Source organism: Nerophis lumbriciformis, linkage group LG15 (assembly GCF_033978685.3).
Source record: "Nerophis lumbriciformis linkage group LG15, RoL_Nlum_v2.1, whole genome shotgun sequence".
Taxonomy (NCBI): Eukaryota; Metazoa; Chordata; class Actinopteri; order Syngnathiformes; family Syngnathidae; genus Nerophis; species Nerophis lumbriciformis.
The window spans coordinates 22104854-22125000 of record NC_084562.2 but is presented as its reverse complement, the minus strand read 5'-3'; the positions used below and the strand labels follow the sequence as shown (position 1 = coordinate 22125000).

General features: G+C 39.8%; 2 protein-coding genes across 10 annotated transcripts in view; one reads left to right on the top strand and one right to left on the bottom strand.

Moving 5' to 3' along the window:
• Window positions 1-17346, bottom strand: part of dcun1d2b (DCN1, defective in cullin neddylation 1, domain containing 2b) — a 20676-nt gene extending 3330 nt beyond the window's left edge. The window contains exons 1-5 of one of the 6 annotated variants that reach the window (XM_072914800.1): window positions 17235-17346; window positions 7963-8179; window positions 7730-7898; window positions 4637-4767; window positions 4477-4559 (exon numbers count right to left, since the gene is read on the bottom strand). In XM_072914800.1, the coding sequence (XP_072770901.1) occupies window positions 4477-4559; window positions 4637-4767; window positions 7730-7898; window positions 7963-8137 (558 nt within the window). In that variant the 5' untranslated portion in view covers window positions 8138-8179; window positions 17235-17346. The other 5 variants (XM_072914799.1, XM_061974724.2, XM_072914801.1 and 2 more) reach the window with 5 other exon arrangements.
• The window catches only part of tmco3 (transmembrane and coiled-coil domains 3), a 70230-nt gene continuing 60897 nt past the window's right edge, over window positions 10815-20147 (top strand). For 3 of the 4 annotated variants that reach the window (XM_061974718.2, XM_072914797.1, XM_061974717.2), the window contains exon 1: window positions 16980-18240. The gene's annotated coding sequence lies outside the window, so the exon portion shown is untranslated. Of the gene's footprint in view, window positions 10936-16979; window positions 18241-20147 lie in introns of those variants that run through there. The other variant, XM_072914798.1, reaches the window with a different exon arrangement.

Below are 20147 nucleotides of genomic sequence, written 5' to 3'. Positions count from 1 at the left end.
ATAACAAACTAGTCCATTTGCCCAAGTATCATTTTGAGGGATAGAGCGCCGGAACAAAGAATTTCACGTGTCTCTGTGTCATTTTTATTGTGTAGGACTCCAAAATAATCCATCTTGGGGCCAAAGAAAGTTCCGAGTGCCAGCACTTTGATAAAGAAGGGGAGGAACACTAATGAATTCAAAAAAGAACTTGATCAGGTAGTCAAAAGTGCAGCGCTGTTGTTAGGTACTGTGCTTATTTTCTACTTTTAGGTGTTTTGGTTTTTTTTTAACAGCATTTTTTAGTTCTGCTAGCTCAATAAGAGTACAAAGAAAGCAATGGACAAGGGATGTGTGGTTTGAGACATTCAGCAAGTATCCACAGCATTGTCAACACTGCCTCCTTATTTTTTCCCTAATTATTGTAACTACCTGGCTGTTAAAGTTAAGACGTTTTGTGATTTTAAACTGAGTGCACCACAGCGCTAGTGACAACGTGTGTGCATGTTGGAAGGGCGGCTGCATAGGAGGACAGTTCAGTTTGTTGTTGTTGTTTTTGCTTTGTTATTCAATAGAAGGTGGATTCATTAACTCCTTGTTTTGTGTGTTTGACATGCAATACTGTATAGGGCTGGGCGGTATGGCTGAAAACTGTATCACGATATAAGTTATTTATATTGATCGATCTATGGAAAATAAGGAGCAGGAGAAAAATATATTAAATGTAAGCATTTTTATTTGAAATGTAACCTTCCTCTGATCATAATCCCCTCAAATATCAAGGCAGAAAGGAAAGAAAATGTCAACACAAGCATGGAAAACACTCAATGTAAACAAAATTGTAAAACCAAAAACAGAACATTTAACAATAACCTTCTAAAATGAGGGTGCAAAAATAAGGAATGTTTAATAAAGTGTAACAAATTAGTGCAAAGTGTGAAAATGTACACAAAGAAAAACCTGAGAAGAGCTATTTTCTGCAGGTTTAGTGCCAGGAAGGTATAGCTGTGTAACATTTATTTGGTCTGTTATTCTTATTTAAGAATAGAAATTAATTAATGTTATGCAGCAATTATCATTTAAATGTTATTGCACCAAAATATTATTTTAAAGTAGCACATTTGTTAATTTTTGTTATTATAGAGTTGAAATGAAAAGATGAGTGCTGCGAAGGACTACGGTCCGTGTTAAAAAAAATCCCCAAAACTGCCATACTGTCGAGGTGACTTTTCCTGTTTTATCCACAATGTCTTCGCTCTCTGCAGCACTCATTTTTACTTTTTCTTCTCAGTCCATGCCGAGCATCAACTCCCGAGACAGCAAGATGGCGCAACCAAAAATGAAAGTTGATACTGTTACGTGATTGGCTGTTTAGCGTGTCCCTCCCATTGCCTACTGGCCACTTCTTGTTTACTTGAGACCGTAAGTGCCCTTGGTCATGCAATTAACCATGCTTCATTTTTTTACGGTTTCTTCCGAACCCTCAAAAAAATATGTAAATATCGAACGTTTTAAATTGATAGCGATTACGTGTCTTTTGCAATAAATATTGATATAGTTTTATCGGCCCAGCCCTACAACTGTATCGTGCTTTATATTGTGTTCAAAGTGAACTTTTACTCATCTATGGACTTTTGTCAAGGCTGTAACTAGGGCTGCGAATCTTTGGGTGTCCCACGATTCCATTCAATATCGATTCTTGGGGTCACGATTAGATTATAAATCGATTTTTTTCGACTCAACGCGAGTCTCGATTCAAAAACGATATTTTTACGATTCAAAACAATTCATTCAATACATAGGATTTCAGCAGGATCTACCCCAGTCTGCTGACATGCAAGCAGAGAAGTAGATTTTTGTAAAAAGCTTTTATAATTGTAAAAAACAATATTTTATCAATTAATTGCAATAATGTAAATTTGTTTTAACTATTAAATTAACCAAAAATATGACTTATTTTATCTTTGTGAAAATATTGGACACAGTGTGTTGTCAAGCTTATGAGATGTGATGCAAGTGTAAGCCACTGTGACACTATTGTTCACTTTTTTTTTTTTTTTATAAATGTCTAATGATAATGTCAATGAGGGATTTTTAATCACTGCTATGTTGAAATTGTTACTAATATTGATACTGTTGTTGATATTATTGCTGTTCTGAGTGTTGCTTGGTCGGGTTTGGTTTTGGAATTGGATTGCATTGTTATGGTATGGCTGTGTATGGTTTTGTTGGATTGATTAATAAAAAATAAATTAAATAAAAAAATAAAAAATAGATTTTTTGAAAAAGGAGAATCGATACTGGATCGGTTCGCAGCCGAGTGTGAAGCGACTGGGATGGGAATCAGCACCTCCAAGTCCGAGTCCATGGTTCTCTCCCGGAAAAGGGTGGAGTGCCATCTCCGGGTTGGGGAGGAGATCTTGCCCCAAGTGGAGGAGTTCAAGTATCTCGGAGTCTTGTTCACGAGTGGGGGAGGAGTGGATCGTGAGATCGACAGGCGGATCGGTGCGGCGTCTTCAGTAATGCGGACGCTGTATCGATCCGTTGTGGTGAAGAAGGAGCTGAGCCGGAAGGCAAAGCTCTCGATTTACCGGTCGATCTACGTTCCCATCCTCACCTATGGTCATGAGCTTTGGGTCATGACCGAAAGGACAAGATCACGGGTACAAGCGGCCGAAATGAGTTTCCTCCGCCGGGTGGCGGGGCTCTCCCTTAGAGATAGGGTGAGAAGCTCTGTCATTCGGGGGGAGCTCAAAGTAAAGCCGCTGCTCCTCCACATCGAGAGGAGCCAGATGAGGTGGTTCGGGCATCTGGTCAGGATGCCACCCGAACGCCTCCCTAGGAAGGTGTTTCGGGCACGTCCGACCGGTAGGAGGCCCCGGGGAAGACCCAGGACACGCTGGGAAGACTATCTCTCCCGGCTGGCCTGGGAACGCCTCGGGGTCCCCCGGGAGGAGCTGGACGAAGTGGCTGGGGAGAGGGAAGTCTGGGCTTCCCTGCTTAAGCTGCTGCCCCCGCGACCCGACCTCGGATAAGCGGAAGAAGATGGATGGATGGATGGATGGAGAATCGATACTGAATCGTACAACGTGAGAATGGCGATTTGAATTCGAATCGATTTTTTCCCACACCCCTAGCTGGAACCCATTATTCATGTTTACATTGTTGCTTATGGAAACATTTGCTTCAATACACAAACTTTTTTTTATTTACGAACCTTGATCAAGAACCAATTAAGTTTGTAAATCGAGTTTCCGCTGTGCTGTCAGGAGTTTTACCACGGTTTATCATTGACACCGTTAATTGTTACATTCCTACCTACTAGAGATGCGCGGATAGGCAATTATTTCATCCGCAACCGCATCAGAAAGTCGTCAACCATCCGCCATCCACCCGATGTAACATTTGATCAGAACCGCACCCGCCCGCACCCGCCCGTTGTTATATATCTAATATAGACGATGCAAGGCATTAGTGAGGTTATAAAGCTTTTGCCTGTTAAAGAAAGGAGACTGATCCAATGCAGCACAGACATCCGCGTGCCACGCTGTCACGACCCAGACGCACACCAGTGCGCAATCATATGGGAGCCGCGCTGAGCGCACCTCCAAGCGCGTCTCGCTGCTGTCTATATCAACCAGGGTGAGCCTCACCCCTTTCGTGAGCGCACTGCGCGCGGAGTGACCCCTGTTACGCGTCCCCGGCAACAGGGGTGGCGGGCAGGTAAGATGCGCGCGCGGAGCGCGCAGAGTGACCCCTGTTACGAGCCCCCGGCCACGGGGGTGGCGGGCAGGTAAGCTGCTTACCTGCTGCGCGTGACGCCGGCCGCGGCGAAGGCGGACGAGGCGGGGTGTCGGTGCGGTGGGCGCGGTGGTGACCCTGGACGTGCGTCGGGCCCTTCTCGCGGATCGTCTCAGCTACGGCTCCCGGTGGGGCCCTCTCGGGGGAAGGGGCCTCGGTCCCGGACCCCGGCGAGGCGTCCCTTCTTCGCTCCGTAAAAGTGTCCATCTCTTTTTTTTTTTTTCTTCTGTTGTGGCATATGCTGCAGGTGCCTGCTCGTTTTTCGTATGTGGGTAACAACATTTAACTATGTATATATATTTCCGAATTGATTTAACTGCCACCCGCCTGAATCTATTTAATATCTAATTTTTTTTTATTTCAACCACCCGACCCGACCCGACCCGACCCGCGGATAAAATCTAATTTTTTTTAATTTCATCCGCCCGATCCGCGGATAATCCACGGACTCCGCGGTTGTGCCCGCAAACCGCGCATCTCTACTACCTACATAGTATTGGTTTTAATATCTTTATTATACAAAAAGTATCCAGCATCCGACACACCTGACGGACACACCTGACTTAAAATAAGCAAACTGGTCTATTATAGCAAAAAAAAAAAAAAAAAGTATTGTTAAGAAAAAATAAGTTGTTCTTTGTATACCTTGATTTCAGATATTTCAGTTTTAGCAGTGTGAAAACTTTCACCACTCACTGTCAGGAACCGGTTCCAGAGATCCAAAAACTTGAAGCGACCTCTAAGTACCAGATTCCAGTAAGCCACAGCCATCTCTAGCTCTAACACAAACAGAGACATGGGAAAAATGAGTAAATAAGTACACCACCGTCATAAAAACGTGAGGATTTGTGCTCACCTAAACCTTTCTGTCCAGGATTCTTAGCAAAGTTAAAGGTAAACTGATAAAAGTCTTTAAACTTCCCCGTGTCCTTCAGCTCCTGCTCTAGTCTGGGAAGGATGGCCTTCAGTTTGTCAGGACTGTCACAGCTAGGAGACATTATTGTAAATATCAAACGCTGGACTCTAATGATTAGAAGCAATAGCAAAAAGAAAAAAAGCAAACCTTTCAGTTGGCAGGGTTTAGGGTTGTCACAATACCAGATTTTCATTCGTCGATACAAAAATCGTTGAATTTTTACAATTCCTCGATACTTATTCAATACCACAAATAACATTTTACAAAATAAACCCATGTACTTTTAAATTCACTACCTTATTGAAAAGTGTTTTGAAGTGCCAAGTATTTAAGATCGTTTCGCAACAACATAAGCAGTGTTCTATAACCTCCCAATAAATCAAAATAAACAATGCTGTGCTTAGAAATATGCTCACAAATAACAACAATAATCAGCTATTTTAAAATAATTTGTGCATTTGTGCAGGGTTGGGTACCAATTCCCGGTACCGTGCACTTCCCAAAAAATTACCTGGCAGTACTGTAAAGGCTATCTAGAAAATAGTATGTTGTCTCGCTATGAAGTAGTTTTTTCCAGGAGTCTGACTATGTTAGGTTGCGCCCTACAAAGTGTTTATACTGTAAGTATTGTGCATTTTACACATCAGCTGTTAGATTGTAACATTCATCTTACCGTATTTTTCGGACTATAAGTCGCAGTTTTTTTTCATAGTTTGGCCGGGGGTGCGACTTATACTCAGGAGCGACTTATGTGTGAAATTATTAACACATTACCGTAAAATATCAAATAATATTGTTTAGCTCATTCACGTAAGAGACTAGACGTATAAGATTTCATGGGATTTAGCGACTAGGAGTGACAGATTGTTTGGTAAACATATAGCATGTTCTATATGTTATAGTTATTTGAATGACTCTTACCATAATATGTTACGTTAACATACCAGTTGGTTATTTATGCCTCATATAACGTACACTTATTCAGCCTGTTGTTCACTATTCTTTATTTTTTTTCAAATTGCCTTTCAAATGTCTATTCTTGGTGTTGGGTTTTATCAAATAAATTTCCCCCAAAAATGCGACTTATACTCCAGTGCGAGTTATATATGTTTTTTTCCTTCTTTATTATGCATTTTCGGCCGGTGCGACTTCTACTACGGAGCGACTTATACTCCGAAAAATACGGTAGTTGTAGTTTTCATTACCAAGGAGGTGTTGAAATCGCCATGTAAAATCGCTAATGCTAATAGTACCGGTAGCCTGTATATAGCAATTCCAATGTAAATTGGCATTTTCAGAAGAGTGGAGCCTTACTTTACTTTCAAGCGTTTTCTACCAAGCATACTTGCTTTGTTGGTGTTGAAAAATTGCAACATTACTTAGAGGGAGCTTGGCTGAGTCCGCCCTGAGTGCTGCTTGAACGATTGTTTACGCGAGTTGTTGTTAAGTCTGCAACCGGACGTGACGTCACGTGCAACAAAGGTAGAAATATTGCACTGTTTGATTTTATGATAATCGATATCCGGTAGTACCGACGGATTCCGGTCAGTGCCTATAAAAGTACTGAATTCGCTACCCAGCCCTACATTTGTGGCAGGCTTCCACGATTAAGTTAATATATGGAAACATTGGGTCATTTTTTTTTAACAACAGCAGGCGTTCTTCTTTGGCGCTGACTCAGTGCTCACACGCCAAGAATTGACGCAACTCGCTGAGCAAAAAGTGTTGTACTTACAACCAGAGGTGGGTAGTAACGCGCTACATTTACTGTGTTACATCTACTTGAGTAACTTTTGGGATAAATTGTACTTCTAAGAGTAGTTTTAATGCAACATACTTTTACTTTTACTTAAGTATATTTATAGAGAAGGAACGCTACTTTTATCTACATTCAGCTCGCTACTAATTTTTATCGATCTGTTAATGCACGCTTTGTTTGTTTTGGTCTGTCAGACAGACCTTCAAAGTGCCTGCCTTACTGGTGACGTTTCACTTCGTTCCACCAATCAGATGCAGTCACTGGTGACGTTGGACCAATCAAACAGAGACAGGTGGTCACATGACCTGACTTAAACAAGTTGAAAAACTTAATGGGGTGTTACCATTTAGTGGTCAATTGTTGGAATGTGTACTGTACTGTGCAATCTAATAATAAAAGTTCCAATCAATCAATCAAAAGTGTGAAGGAAAAAATATACTTTTTTTTATTTCAACCGTACATCCCGTCAAAAGCCTCAAGACTGACCGCACATGAGGACGTTCCTGTCTTCACAATAAAAGTGCCGCTCCATCGCGCCTGCGCTTTCAAAACAAGAGTCTCCAAAAGCCAGCGCAAACAAGCTACGGAGTTTGACGCCAATATATTTCTTGTAAAGTGTATAAAAACGAATATGGAAGCTGGACAAATAGGATGCCAAAAACCCACCACTTTCATGTGGTATTAGACAGAAAGGAGGAACTTTTCTTCTCCTCCATTTGAAAACGTGGACATTATCATCACTACTGTCTGATTACAATCAATGCAAGTCATCAGAATCAGGTAATACACCAACTTATATTCTAGTCTTCATTAAAGAAAGGAATCTATATGTTAAACATGCATGTATATTCATTAAAACACCTTTAACATGTAAACAAAAACAGCAAAATAAATACATATAAATGATATACTGTATATATCAATGTATATGTATGTATATATATATATAAATATATATATATATGAGTGTGTATGTTACTCATCAGTTACTCAGTACTTGAGTAGTTTTTTCACAACATACTTTTTACTTTTACTCAAGTAAATATTTGGGTGACTACTCCTTACTTTTACTTGAGTAATAAATCTCTAAAGTAACAGTACTCTTACTTGAGTACAATTTCTGGCTACTCTACCCACCTCTGCTTACAACTGACGATACTGGAAAAAAAGCAGGTATCGATGCATATTTTGCGTGCGAGTATACTTTTGACAGCCCCAGTAGGTTATGGCACATTGTTTGCATTCAAAGTTGAAAATGTTACTATTGCTCTCACCTAAGGTCCGTCATGCCATCCAGGAACTCTTTCTTGCTGAACTCGCACTGTGTGGCCGCTCTGAACTTCCACGCTACCACCAGTATGCTCATGCTTGCCGGGTCCAGGGTCAGGTCGTCACAGAACTGTTGGATCCCGTCTATACCAATCTTATTCTCATCCTGGGGGTCTGCAAAAAATACAGGATGATAGGGATCGAACTAGTTAAAAAGAAAACAACTCCGAATACTCACCTTTATATCTGTTGTAGAGCTGCTCCAGCTTCTTGCGGTCGGCTAAAGTTTTCATGGATTCTTTATAGTACAGGTCTGGATTCTGGAAGAAGTTGTCCGTGGCTACCTCTAGTTTCCAGTCATTCTGTGTCAGGCAGTACACGGCTGTCCTCTCCCCTGCCTGTGTGAAGGACATGAACTGCCGTACCTTGTCTCTCTGCGACGACTTCAACTTGTGCTGCCAGAAAAGACACACACAATGGACCGTAGCAGCTAAATGCAGAGGAACGATTCCCAAAGTCAAGTAGGTTTGTGTGTGTGTGTATTCGCCGCTGGCTGAATCTCCGCAGTGGTCACGATTGTTTTCACAGTTCAACTGTGTTTGCGTTGTTTTTATCACGTCAATACTAATGACGTAGAACACATGTCCTAGTTTATCCAGAATGTCCAAATTTTCGGATTGAACGAGTACTCTCACCATAAAGCCTTGCCAAAATTTGGCAAGTTTTCACTCGACAAAAACTCCAATGCAAAAATCTATGGTGAGTAAAATGTTCATTAGAATCCCTATTATATTATCAGTCAGTGTTTCTTAACCACAGACCCATTGTTCCGAGCCATGTATAGGGAGGATGGACAACTGGGTTTCAGAGTTGGTCCCAAATATGGCGCCCTGTAGTCGCATGAGGGACTTTTGACCAATCCGTTGTAATACACTTTTCCACCACTTGTGGCAGTAATGATAATATCAAACAAACAGAAGAAGTCTGGAGCTAAAATCATAGAGAAGTTTATTCGGTGCAAAAAAGATAATATAAGTGGTGAAGCTTTATTGTCATTTGCGCATTAAGTTCATTGACAGTTTAATTAAGAACATAGTCATTGTTAATTTTGTTTATTTTAGCACAACATAACTTTCTTCTTATGCAATACATTTGGTTAGTACTTATTTTTCTAATCAGCCTGACCTAAGCCAAAAGTGTATGTGTTAAATAAATAATTTATGTGATTAACACATGTTTTCATATCATTTGACAAGGTTGTAAACTGTAAGTAGGTTAGATAACATTATCAAATATGATTAAAATCAAGAGGAGGATTACTAGTGGTAATATTAGTAGTGGAAAAGTGGGTCCCCCAGGTCAAAAAGGTTAAGAACCCCTAAAATAAATGATACATGTATCGGTGCGCCTAACAAATATCTTTTAGAATGATCCATTCGCACACAGATTGCCTGGCCGTTTGTTTAGTGATTGATTTGATTGATTGAAACTTTTATTAGTAGATTGCACAGTACAGTACATATTCCATACAATTGACCACTAAATGGTAACACCCGAATAAGTTTTTCAACTTTTAAGTCGGGGTCCACGTTAATCAAGTCAAGTCCGACCAGCCATGTTTACTCAAACTTTCCGTCACTTCCAATGCTAATTAAAAAAATACACTGTAACCTTTTTGTTTTCCTGTTTCTTTGTTCAGCAAGCATTCTAAGGATACCAACTTAAAAAAAAAAATAAAATTGGGTAGACTTGTCCAGGGTGTACCCCGCCTTCCGCCCGAATACAGCCGAGATAGGCTCCAGCACCCCCCCGCAACCCCAAAGGGGAAAGCGGTAGAAAATGGATGGATGGATATCAATACAATTATCACATTTCTAACAAAAAGGTCTTGAGCCCCGGGCATACTTGCCAACCCTCCCGAATTTTCCGGGAGACTCCCGAAATTCAGCGCCTCTCCCGAAAACCTCCCAGGACAAATATTCTCCCGAAAATCTCCCGATTTTCAGCCGGAGCTGGAGGCCACGCCCCCTCCAGCTCCATGCGGACCTGAGTGAGGACAGCCTTTTTTCATGACGGGAGGACAACAGGGTGACAAGAACTAAATCATCCAAAATAGAGATAAAATGTATTATTATGTTTATCTTACCTAAAAATAAATATATTTATTAATTAAAAAAAAAAGAAAAACTAAATACATTTTTACTATATTTTGCTAAAAACATCAAAATTAATTGTATTTTTATTTGTATTTTTTCTGACTCCTTATTACATCCAGGCATTAGAATTATACATTAAAATAAACATATTTGAAATAATTCATTTATATGATCATAATTCATTTAAAATGAACATATTTAATTATTAAAATAATTGCTTGTTTATCAACAACTTTAGCATTTTATTCATTACATTTTGAAGCTCTCAGAAGCCAAGTTATCTTATATTCCTTAAGATTTATTTATGCAAGTTTGAAGTATCAATTATCTAAACACAGTTTTGTTTGCATATTTTCAGGATATATATATATATATATATATATATATATATATATATATATGAAATACTTGACTTGGTGAATTCTAGCTGTCAATATACTCCTCACCTCTTAACCACGCCCCCAACCACGCCCTGCCCCACCCCCGACCACGCCCCCACCCCCCCACCTCCCGAAATCGGAGGTCTCAAGGTTGGCAAGTATGGCCCCGGGACAAGCGGTAGAAAAATGGATGGACGGACGGATGGACTTTGTATTAAAGAAGTTGACCAGAAATTATGTTTTAAAACTCCACAACATTCTTAATATTCATCACAGGAGAATGATACTTGTATCACTGGAATTGTCTTCATCAATTTCATGCAAATCTTTTTTCTTTTTTTTTTACAATTTTACACACATACCAAAATGTGTTAGATACACCCATACCTCTTGATAGTAGTAAACTCGTGTTTCATAACACGTGTACTTTGCGGTAATTACTATGCTCACTAGAGTGTGCACAGAAGCAAACGTGTTGATGAAATCAAAACAATGTCAATCGTCCATTGCAAAAGGTGCCGACCTGACCCACCCGCGGATCGAACAGCGCGTTAACCGTGACGAGGCCGGTGTTTGGTCTGCACAGCGTAATCCCAGATCCTTTGACTCACGGTGTCCTGACCGGGCTCAGCGACACGGGGGCGGGGGGACCGCCGGCTTCCCAAAACGGGAGAGGTACGTGCCACTTCCAAATATACACCACACTATACTGACCTTCTCTTTCCATCATATTCTTCACGTCCCACCACTCTGACAATGAACGCGGCCGACACTAGGCTACCAACTCTCTGACTCTACCGTACGACTTATGAATGGCAACCCGTCGCATAATTTGCATGTTTATTTAGTTGTTCAGGTATTTTGAATTGTACCTACCATTTTATCACCCGCTGTTTTGGCCAACATATCTGTTGAGCCGCGCCGCGCATGCGCCGCGAGCACTGCGCTACTGTGTTGGGGGGCGTGTTGAATCATGGGAAATGTAGTCAGTCAAACTCGACCCGGATTATAAAAGTGTACTTTGTTAAACTATTTTCACAATATTGCGTTAATGACATCTACTGAACACATGTCGCTAATAATATCCAAGGTTATGAAACTACGAGGCATGTCACGACTTTTCCACTCGCAATATGAATGAGACAGTCAAAACTACAACTCCCATGTCGACGCAGTTACTAATGTTTCGGAAGTAGTATTAGATGAACGAAGTTACATTTTGTCGGAATTGGCTTGATTTAGCATTAAAGTCACACTATAGTGACGTATTACTTGTAAAACAACAACTGTCTCTACCGTACGACTTATGAATGGCAACCCGTCGCATAATTTGCATGTTTATTGAGTTGTTCAGGTATTTTGAATTGTATCTACATCTGTTGAGCCCCACCGCGCATGCGCCGCGAGCACTGCGCTACTGTGTTGGGGGGCCGTGTTGAATCATGGGAAATGTAGTCACACAAACTCGACCAGGATTATAAAAGTGTACTTTATTAAACTATTTTCACAATATTGCGTTAATGACATCTACTGAACACATGTCGCTAATAATATCCCATGTTATGAAACTACGAGGCATGTCACGACTTTTCCACTCGCAATATGAATGAGACATTAAAACTACAACTCCCATGTCGACGCAGTTACTAATGTTTCGGAAGTAGTATTAGATGAACGAAGTTACATTTTGTCAGAATTGGCTTGATTTGATTAAAGTCACACTATAGTGACGTATTACTTGTAAAACAACAACTGTCTCTACCGTACGACTTATGAATGGCAACCCGTCGCATAATTTGCATGTTTATTGAGTTGTTCAGGTATTTTGAATTGTATCTACATCTGTTGAGCCCCACCGCGCATGCGCCGCGAGCACGGAGGCGTGTTGAATCATGGGAAATGTAGTCAGTCAAACTCGACCCGGATTATAAAAGTGTACTTTATTAAACTATTTTCACAATATTGTGTTAATGACATCTACTGAACACATTTCGCTAATAATATCCAAGGTTATAAAACTATGAGGCATGTCACGATTTTTCCACTCGCAATATGAATGAGACCTTAAAACTACAACTCCCATGTCGACGCAGTTACTAATGTTTCGGAAGTAGTATTAGATGAACGAAGTTATATTTTGTCGGAATTGGCTTGATTTAGCATTAAAGTCACACTATAGTGACGTATTACTTGTAAAACAACAACTGTCTGACTCTACTGTACGATTTATGAATGGCAACCCGTCGCATAATTTGCATGTTTATTGAGTTCAGGTATTTTGAGTTGTATCTACATCTGTTGAGCCCCACCGCGCATGCGCCGCGAACACTGCGCTACTGTGTTGGGGGGCGTGTTGAATCATGGGAAATGTAGTCAGTCAAACTCGACCCGGATTATAAAAGTGTACTTTATTAAACTATTTTCACAATATTGCGTTAATGACATCTACTGAACAGATGTCGCTAAAATAGCCCAGGTTATGAAACTACGAGGCATGTCACGATTTTTCCACTCGCAATATGAATGAGACAGTCAAAACTACAACTCCCATGTCGACGCAGTTGCTAATGTTTCGGAAGTAGTATTAGATGAACGAAGTTACATTTTGTCGGAATTGGCTTGATTTAGCATTAAAGTCACACTATAGTGACGTATTACTTGTAAAACAACAACTGTCTCTACCGTACGACTTATGAATGGCAACCCGTCGCATAATTTGCATGTTTATTGAGTTGTTCAGGTATTTTGAATTGTATCTACATCTGTTGAGCCCCACCGCGCATGCGCCGCGAGCACTGCGCTACTGTGTTGGGGGGCGTGTTGAATCATGGGAAATGTAGTCAGTCAAACTCGACCCGGATTATAAAAGTGTACTTTATTAAACTATTTTCACAATATTGCGTTAATGACATCTACTGAACAGATGTCGCTAATAATAGCCCAGGTTATGAAACTACGAGGCATGTCACGACTTTTCCACTCGCAATATGAATGAGACATTAATACTACAACTCCCATGTCGACGCAGTTACTAATGTTTCGGAAGTAGTATTAGATGAACGAAGTTACATTTTGTCGGAATTGGCTTGATTTAGCACTCAAGTCACACTATAGTGAACTATTACTTGTAAAACAACAACTGTGTGACTCTACCGTACGACTTATGAATGGCAATCCGTCGCATAATTTGCATGTTTATTTAGTTCAGGTATTTTGAATTGTATCTACATCTGTTGAGCCCCTACTGTGCTGGGGGCGTGTTAAATCATGGGAAATGTAGTCAGTCATGATCGACCCGGATTATAAAAGTGTACTTTATTAAACTATTTTCACAATATTGCGTTAATGACATCTACTGAACAGATGTCGCCAATAATAGCCCAAATTATGAAACTACGAGGCATGTCACGACTTTTCCACTCGCAATATGAATGAGACAGTCAAAACTACAACTCCCATGTCGACGCAGTTACTAATGTTTCGGAAGTAGTATTAGATGAACGAAGTTATATTTTGTCAGAATTGGCTTGATTTGATTAAAGTCACACTATAGTGACGTATTACTTGTAAAACAACAACTGTCTCTACCGTACGACTTATGAATGTCAACCCGTCGCATAATTTGCATGTTTATTGAGTTGTTCAGGTATTTTGAATTGTATCTACATCTGTTGAGCCACACCGCGCATGCGCCGCGAGCACAGCGCTACTGTGTTGGGGGGCGTGTTGAATCATGGGAAATGTAGTCAGTCAAACTCGACCCGGATTACAAAAGTGTACTTTATTAAACTATTTTCACAATATTGCGTTAATGACATCTACTGAACAGATGTCGCTAAAAATAGCCCAGGTTATGAAACTACGAGGCATGTCACGACTTTTCCACTCGCAATATGAATGAGACATTAAAACTACAACTCCCATGTCGAGCAGTTACTAATGTTTCGGAAGTAGTATTAGATGAACGAAGTTACATTTTGTCGGAATTGGCTTGATTTAGCATTAAAGTCACACTATAGTGACGTATTACTTGTAAAACAACAACTGTCTCTACCGTACGACTTATGAATGGCAACCCGTCGCATAATTTGCATGTTTATTGAGTTGTTCAGGTATTTTGAATTGTATCTACATCTGTTGAGCCCCACCGCGCATGCGCCGCGAGCACTGCGCTACTGTGTTGGGGGCGTGTTGAATCATGGGAAATGTAGTCAAATAACTCGACCTGGACTATAAAAGTGTACTTTATTAAACTATTTTCACAATATTGCGTTCGTGGCATCCACTAATATATGTTGCTAATTATAGCCCAGGTTATGAAACTACGAGGCATGTCACGACTTTTCTACTCGCAATATGAATGAGACAGTCAAAACTACAACTCCCATGTCGACGCAGTTACTAATGTTTCGGATGTAGTATTAGATGAACGAAGTTACATTTTGTCGGAATTGGCTTGATTTAGCACTCATGTCACACTATAGTGACCTATTACTTGTAAAACAACAACTGTGTGACTCTACCGTACGACTTATGAATGGCAATCCGTCGCATAATTTGCATGTTTATTTAGTTCAGGTATTTTCAATTGTATCTACATCTGTTGAGCCCCTACTGTGCTGGGGGCGTGTTAAATCATGGGAAATGTAGTCAGTCAAACTCGACCAGGATTATAAAAGTGTACTTTATTAAACTATTTTCACAATATTGCGTTAATGACATCTACTGAACACATGTCGCTAATAATATCCCATGTTATGAAACTACGAGGCATGTCACGACTTTTCCACTCGCAATATGAATGAGACAGTCAAAACTACAACTCCCATGTCGACGCAGTTACTAATGTTTCGGAAGTAGTATTAGATGAACGAAGTTATATTTTGTCAGAATTGGCTTGATTTGATTAAAGTCACACTATAGTGACGTATTACTTGTAAAACAACAGCTGTCTCTACCGTACGACTTATGAATGGCAACCCGTCGCATAATTTGCATGTTTATTGAGTTGTTCAGGTATTTTGAATTGTATCTACATCTGTTGAGCCCCACCACGCATGCGCCGCGAGCACGGGGGCGTGTTGAATCATGGGAAATGTAGTCAGTCAAACTCGACCCAGATTATAAAAGTGTACTTTATTAAACTATTTTCACAATATTGCGTTAATGACATCTACTGAACACATGTCGCTAATAATATCCCATGTTATGAAACTACGAGGCACGTCACGATTTTTCCACTCGCAATATGAATGAGACTTTTAAAACTACAACTCCCATGTCGACGCAGTTACTAATGTTTCGGAAGTAGTATTAGATGAACGAAGTTACATTTTGTCGGAATTGGCTTGATTTAGCACTCAAGTCACACTATAGTGACCTATTACTTGTAAAACAACAACTGTGTGACTCTACCGTACGACTTATGAATGGCAATCCGTTGCATAATTTGCATGTTTATTTAGTTCAGGTATTTTGAATTGTATCTACATCTGTTGAGCCCCTACTGTGCTGGGGGCGTGTTGAATCATGGGAAATGTAGTCAGTCATGATCGACCCGGATTATAAAAGTGTACTTTATTAAACTATTTTCACAATATTGCGTTAATGACACCTACTGAACAGATGTCGCTAATAATAGCCCAGGTTATGAAACTACGAGGCATGTCACGACTTTTCCACTCGCAATATGAATGAGACAGTCAAAACTACAACTCCCATGTCGACGCAGTTACTAATGTTTCGGAAGTAGTATTAGATGAACGAAGTTATATTTTGTCGGAATTGGCTTGATTTAGCATTAAAGTCACACTATAGTGACGTATTACTTGTAAAACAACAACTGTCTATACCGTACGACTTATGAATGGCAACCCGTCGCACAATTTGCATGTTTATTGAGTTGTTCAGGTATTTTGAATTGTATCTACATCTGTTGAGCCACACCGCGCATGCGCCGCGAGCACGGGGGCGTGTTGAATCATGGGAAATGTAGTCAGTCAAACTCGACCCGGATTATAAAAGTGTACTTTATTAAACTATTTTCACAATATTGCGTTCGTGACATCCACTAATATAAGTTGCTAATTATAGCCCAGGTTATGACACTCCGAGGCATGTCACGACTTTTCCACTCGCAATATGAATGAGAATGTCAAACTACAACTCCCACGTCGAAGCAGTTACTAATGTTTCGGAAGTATTATTAGATGAACGAAGTTACATTTTGTAGGAATTGGCTTTATTTAGCATTAAAGTCACACTATAGTGACGTATTACTTGTAAAACAACAACTGTCTGACTCTACCGTACGACTTATGAATGTCAACCCGTCGCATAATTTGCATGTTTATTTAGTTGTTCTGGTATTTTGAATTGAACCTACCATTTTATCACCCGCTGTTTTGTCCAACATATCTGTTGAGCCCCGCCGCGCATGTGCCCCGAGCACTGCGCTACTGCGCTGGGGGGCGTGTTGAATCATGGGAAATGTAGTCCGTTAACTCGACCTGGACTATAAAAGTGTACTTTATTAAACTTTTTTTTTCCACAATATTGCGTTCGTGACATCCACTAATATATGTTGCTAATAATAGCCCAGGTTATAACACTACGAGGCATTCACGACTTTTCCACTCGCAATATGAATGAGACATTAAAACTACAACTCCCATGTCGACGCAGTTACGAATGTTTCGGAAGTATTATTAGATGAACGAAGTTACATTTTGTCGGAATTGGCTTGAATTAGCATTAAAGTCACACTATAGTGACGTATTACTTGTAAAAAATAATAATAATTAAAAAGTTGTTTTTACTGACGGAGACTAACGGCGTTAGTTTTAGCTTCGTGTGTCAAAGATAGAACGCACGTCGGCAACTCGACTGGCACGACTGAGGTTGAACTTTTAAACACATTAAACTATAGCATTGGTATGTGTATTACATAATTACAATGTTATGTATGCACTTACCCGTACATAATTCTCGTCGATAGTTTTTTTTTATTGTTTCTGGTGGCTGGCGGAAGGTAGTAAAGGTGAAAGTTGGTGGCTGAAGTGAGTGTCAAGCAGGCGACTGTCGTACATGGAGGCTGGATTTATTCAGCTATGTGGCAGGACCGGACAGGGGGAGGGGGGCGGCTATGGGCGCGACACAACAGGCTAATTGTACCCGCCCGGCTTCTTTAGTCGTGCACTGGATAGCAAACACGTAGGAAACGAAATGTCCGGCAGGTAGATTGTTGTCTTGTTTTATGTGGTTCGATCGAATAGGCGTTGATGTTGCTGTACCGGTGCCGGTTGGGCTTTTCGTGATGGTAGGATATTTAGATTTATTGTCAAGTCATTCGTGTCTGTTTGCTGATACCGTATAGGGGACGCAAGTCACTGCTTTTAAAAAAAAATTTTTTTTTTTTTTTTTTTTTTTTTTTTTTAAGCATGTTTTCAGCGCCCTGACGATAACAAACTGTCTACTACGAGTGCTTGAAAAAAAAAATCGCGATTGTCATTAATCCGATTCTAAATCGATTCATAATTTTCGACAAGCAGTTGAAAATAACTAATACTACATATTTTTTTGGTGCGTGTTTTATTAGTCTATTTTTGAAAATGAAACTATTATTGATTTTTTTATTTTTATTATTGATACTGTTATTTTTATTAATTTTGGGTTTTCCTTTATTTTAGTATTTGTCACGAATTGGCATGGCGAGGCGTTTGTGAGCCTAAAATGCCAAGGCGGCACGTGAAGCGTGGCACAAACTCTTAAATCTCTTGGCGTAGCGTGATACAAGGAAGCAAAACAATTAACTTGCCACACGGACAGTTAGTAAGGGAACGTGAAGCGAACATTAGTCCTGCGCTGACTGGCCGCCGAGACTGGCATATAAAGGGGCTTGATTGGGATTGGCTGCAGGTACATGTCCTTATCATCAAACTGAGACCGGTGTGAACACTCAGCGCTCCTAGCAACGAGAGGGTAAGTACAGAAGAACAATAGCAAAACTAAAACAAGACCTGTCCTGACCCTATATGACAGGTCATGAGAATATTTGTATGTCTTCTCAATTGCTTTGTAAATTTATGTCATAAGTATTGTAAAACTGGGATTGGGTTGGAGTTTGGGTAGTTCTTTTTCTTTTAATAGATTGTACCGTATTTTTCGGACTGTAAGTCGCAGTTTTTTTCATAGTTTGGCCGGCGGTGCGACTTATACTCAGGAGCGACTTATGTGTGAAATTATTAACACATTAGCGTAAAATATCAAATAATATTATTTAGCTCATTCACGTAAGCGACTAGACCAGGGGTTGGAAACCCGCGTGCATGCGGCTCTTTAGCGCCGCCCTAATGGCTCTCTGGAGCTTTTTCAAAAATGTATGAAAAATGGAAAAAGATGTGGGGGAAAAAAAATCTATTTTTTGTTTTAATATGGTTTCTATAGGAGGACAAACATGACACAAACCTCCCTAATTGTTACAAAGCACACTGTTTATATTAACTTCACTGATTCGAGTATTTGGCGAGCGCCATTTTGTCCTACTAATTTTGGCGGTCCTTGAACTCACCATAGTTTGTTTACATGTATAACTTTCTCCGACTTTCTAGGACGTGTTTTATGCCACTTCTTTTTCTGTCTCATTTTGTCCACCAAACTTTTAACGTTGTGTATGAAAGGTGAGTTTTGTTGATGTTATTGACTTGTTGGAGTGCTAATCAGACATATTTGGTCACTGCATGACTGCAAGCTAATCGATGCTAACATGCTATTTAGGCTAGCTATATGTACATATTGCATCATTATGCCTCGTTTGTAGCTATATTTGAGCTCATTTAGTTTCCTTTAAGTCCTCTTAATTCAATTTATATCTCATGACACACTATCTGTATGTAATATGGCTTTTAATTTTTTGCAGCTCCAGAAAGATTTGTTTTTGTATTTTTGGTCCAATATGGCTCTTTCAACATTTTGGGTTGCCGACCCCTGGACTAGACATATACGATTTCATGGGATTTAGCGATTAGGAGTGACAGATTGTTTGGTAAACGTATAGCATGTTCTATATGTTATAGTTATTTGAATGACTCTTACCACAATATCATACGTTAACATACCAGGCACGTTCTCAGTTGGTTATTTATGCCTCATATAACGTACACTTATTCAGCCTGTTGTTCACTATTCTTTATTTATTTTAAATTGCCTTTCAAATGTCTATTCTTGGTGTTGGGTCTTATTAAATAAATTTCCCCCAAAAATGCGACTTATACATGGTTTTTTCCTTCTTTATTATGCATTTTCGGCCGGTGCGACTTATACTCCGGAGCGACTTAACTCCGAAAAATGCGGTATGTTATTTTTTTTTTTAAATACATTTTTAAAAACATTTTTGTGATTAAAATTTTAAAAAAAACTTTAAAAAAAAAAGCGTTTTTAGGCCAACAACTAAGTAAGTTGTATGCATGCATCTAAGAAATAACTTTTTTAACCTGAAACCAGTTTTTAAAGGGTTTTTTATAATACAAATGATAATGATATTTGATATATTAACTATTATATTAGGAGAATCGCGTTAAATCGGGAATAAATTCTGAATCGAATCTGCCTCGAATCATGCGGTGCACAAAGATTCCCACCTGAAACTACAGTACAACTAGAAAAGCACTCGGTCATATTGTCCAATTGTAAATAATTCGTTTTTTTAAACAATCCTGGAAGCAAACTCCACACAGAAAGATCCCGAGCCTAGGATCGAACCCAGGACCTTCATAATGTGAGGCATACGCACTAACCCCTGTAACACCGTACTGCCATGAATTGATTAACGTGGACCCCGACTTAAACAAGTTGAAAAACTTATTGGGGTGTTACCATTTAGTGGTCAA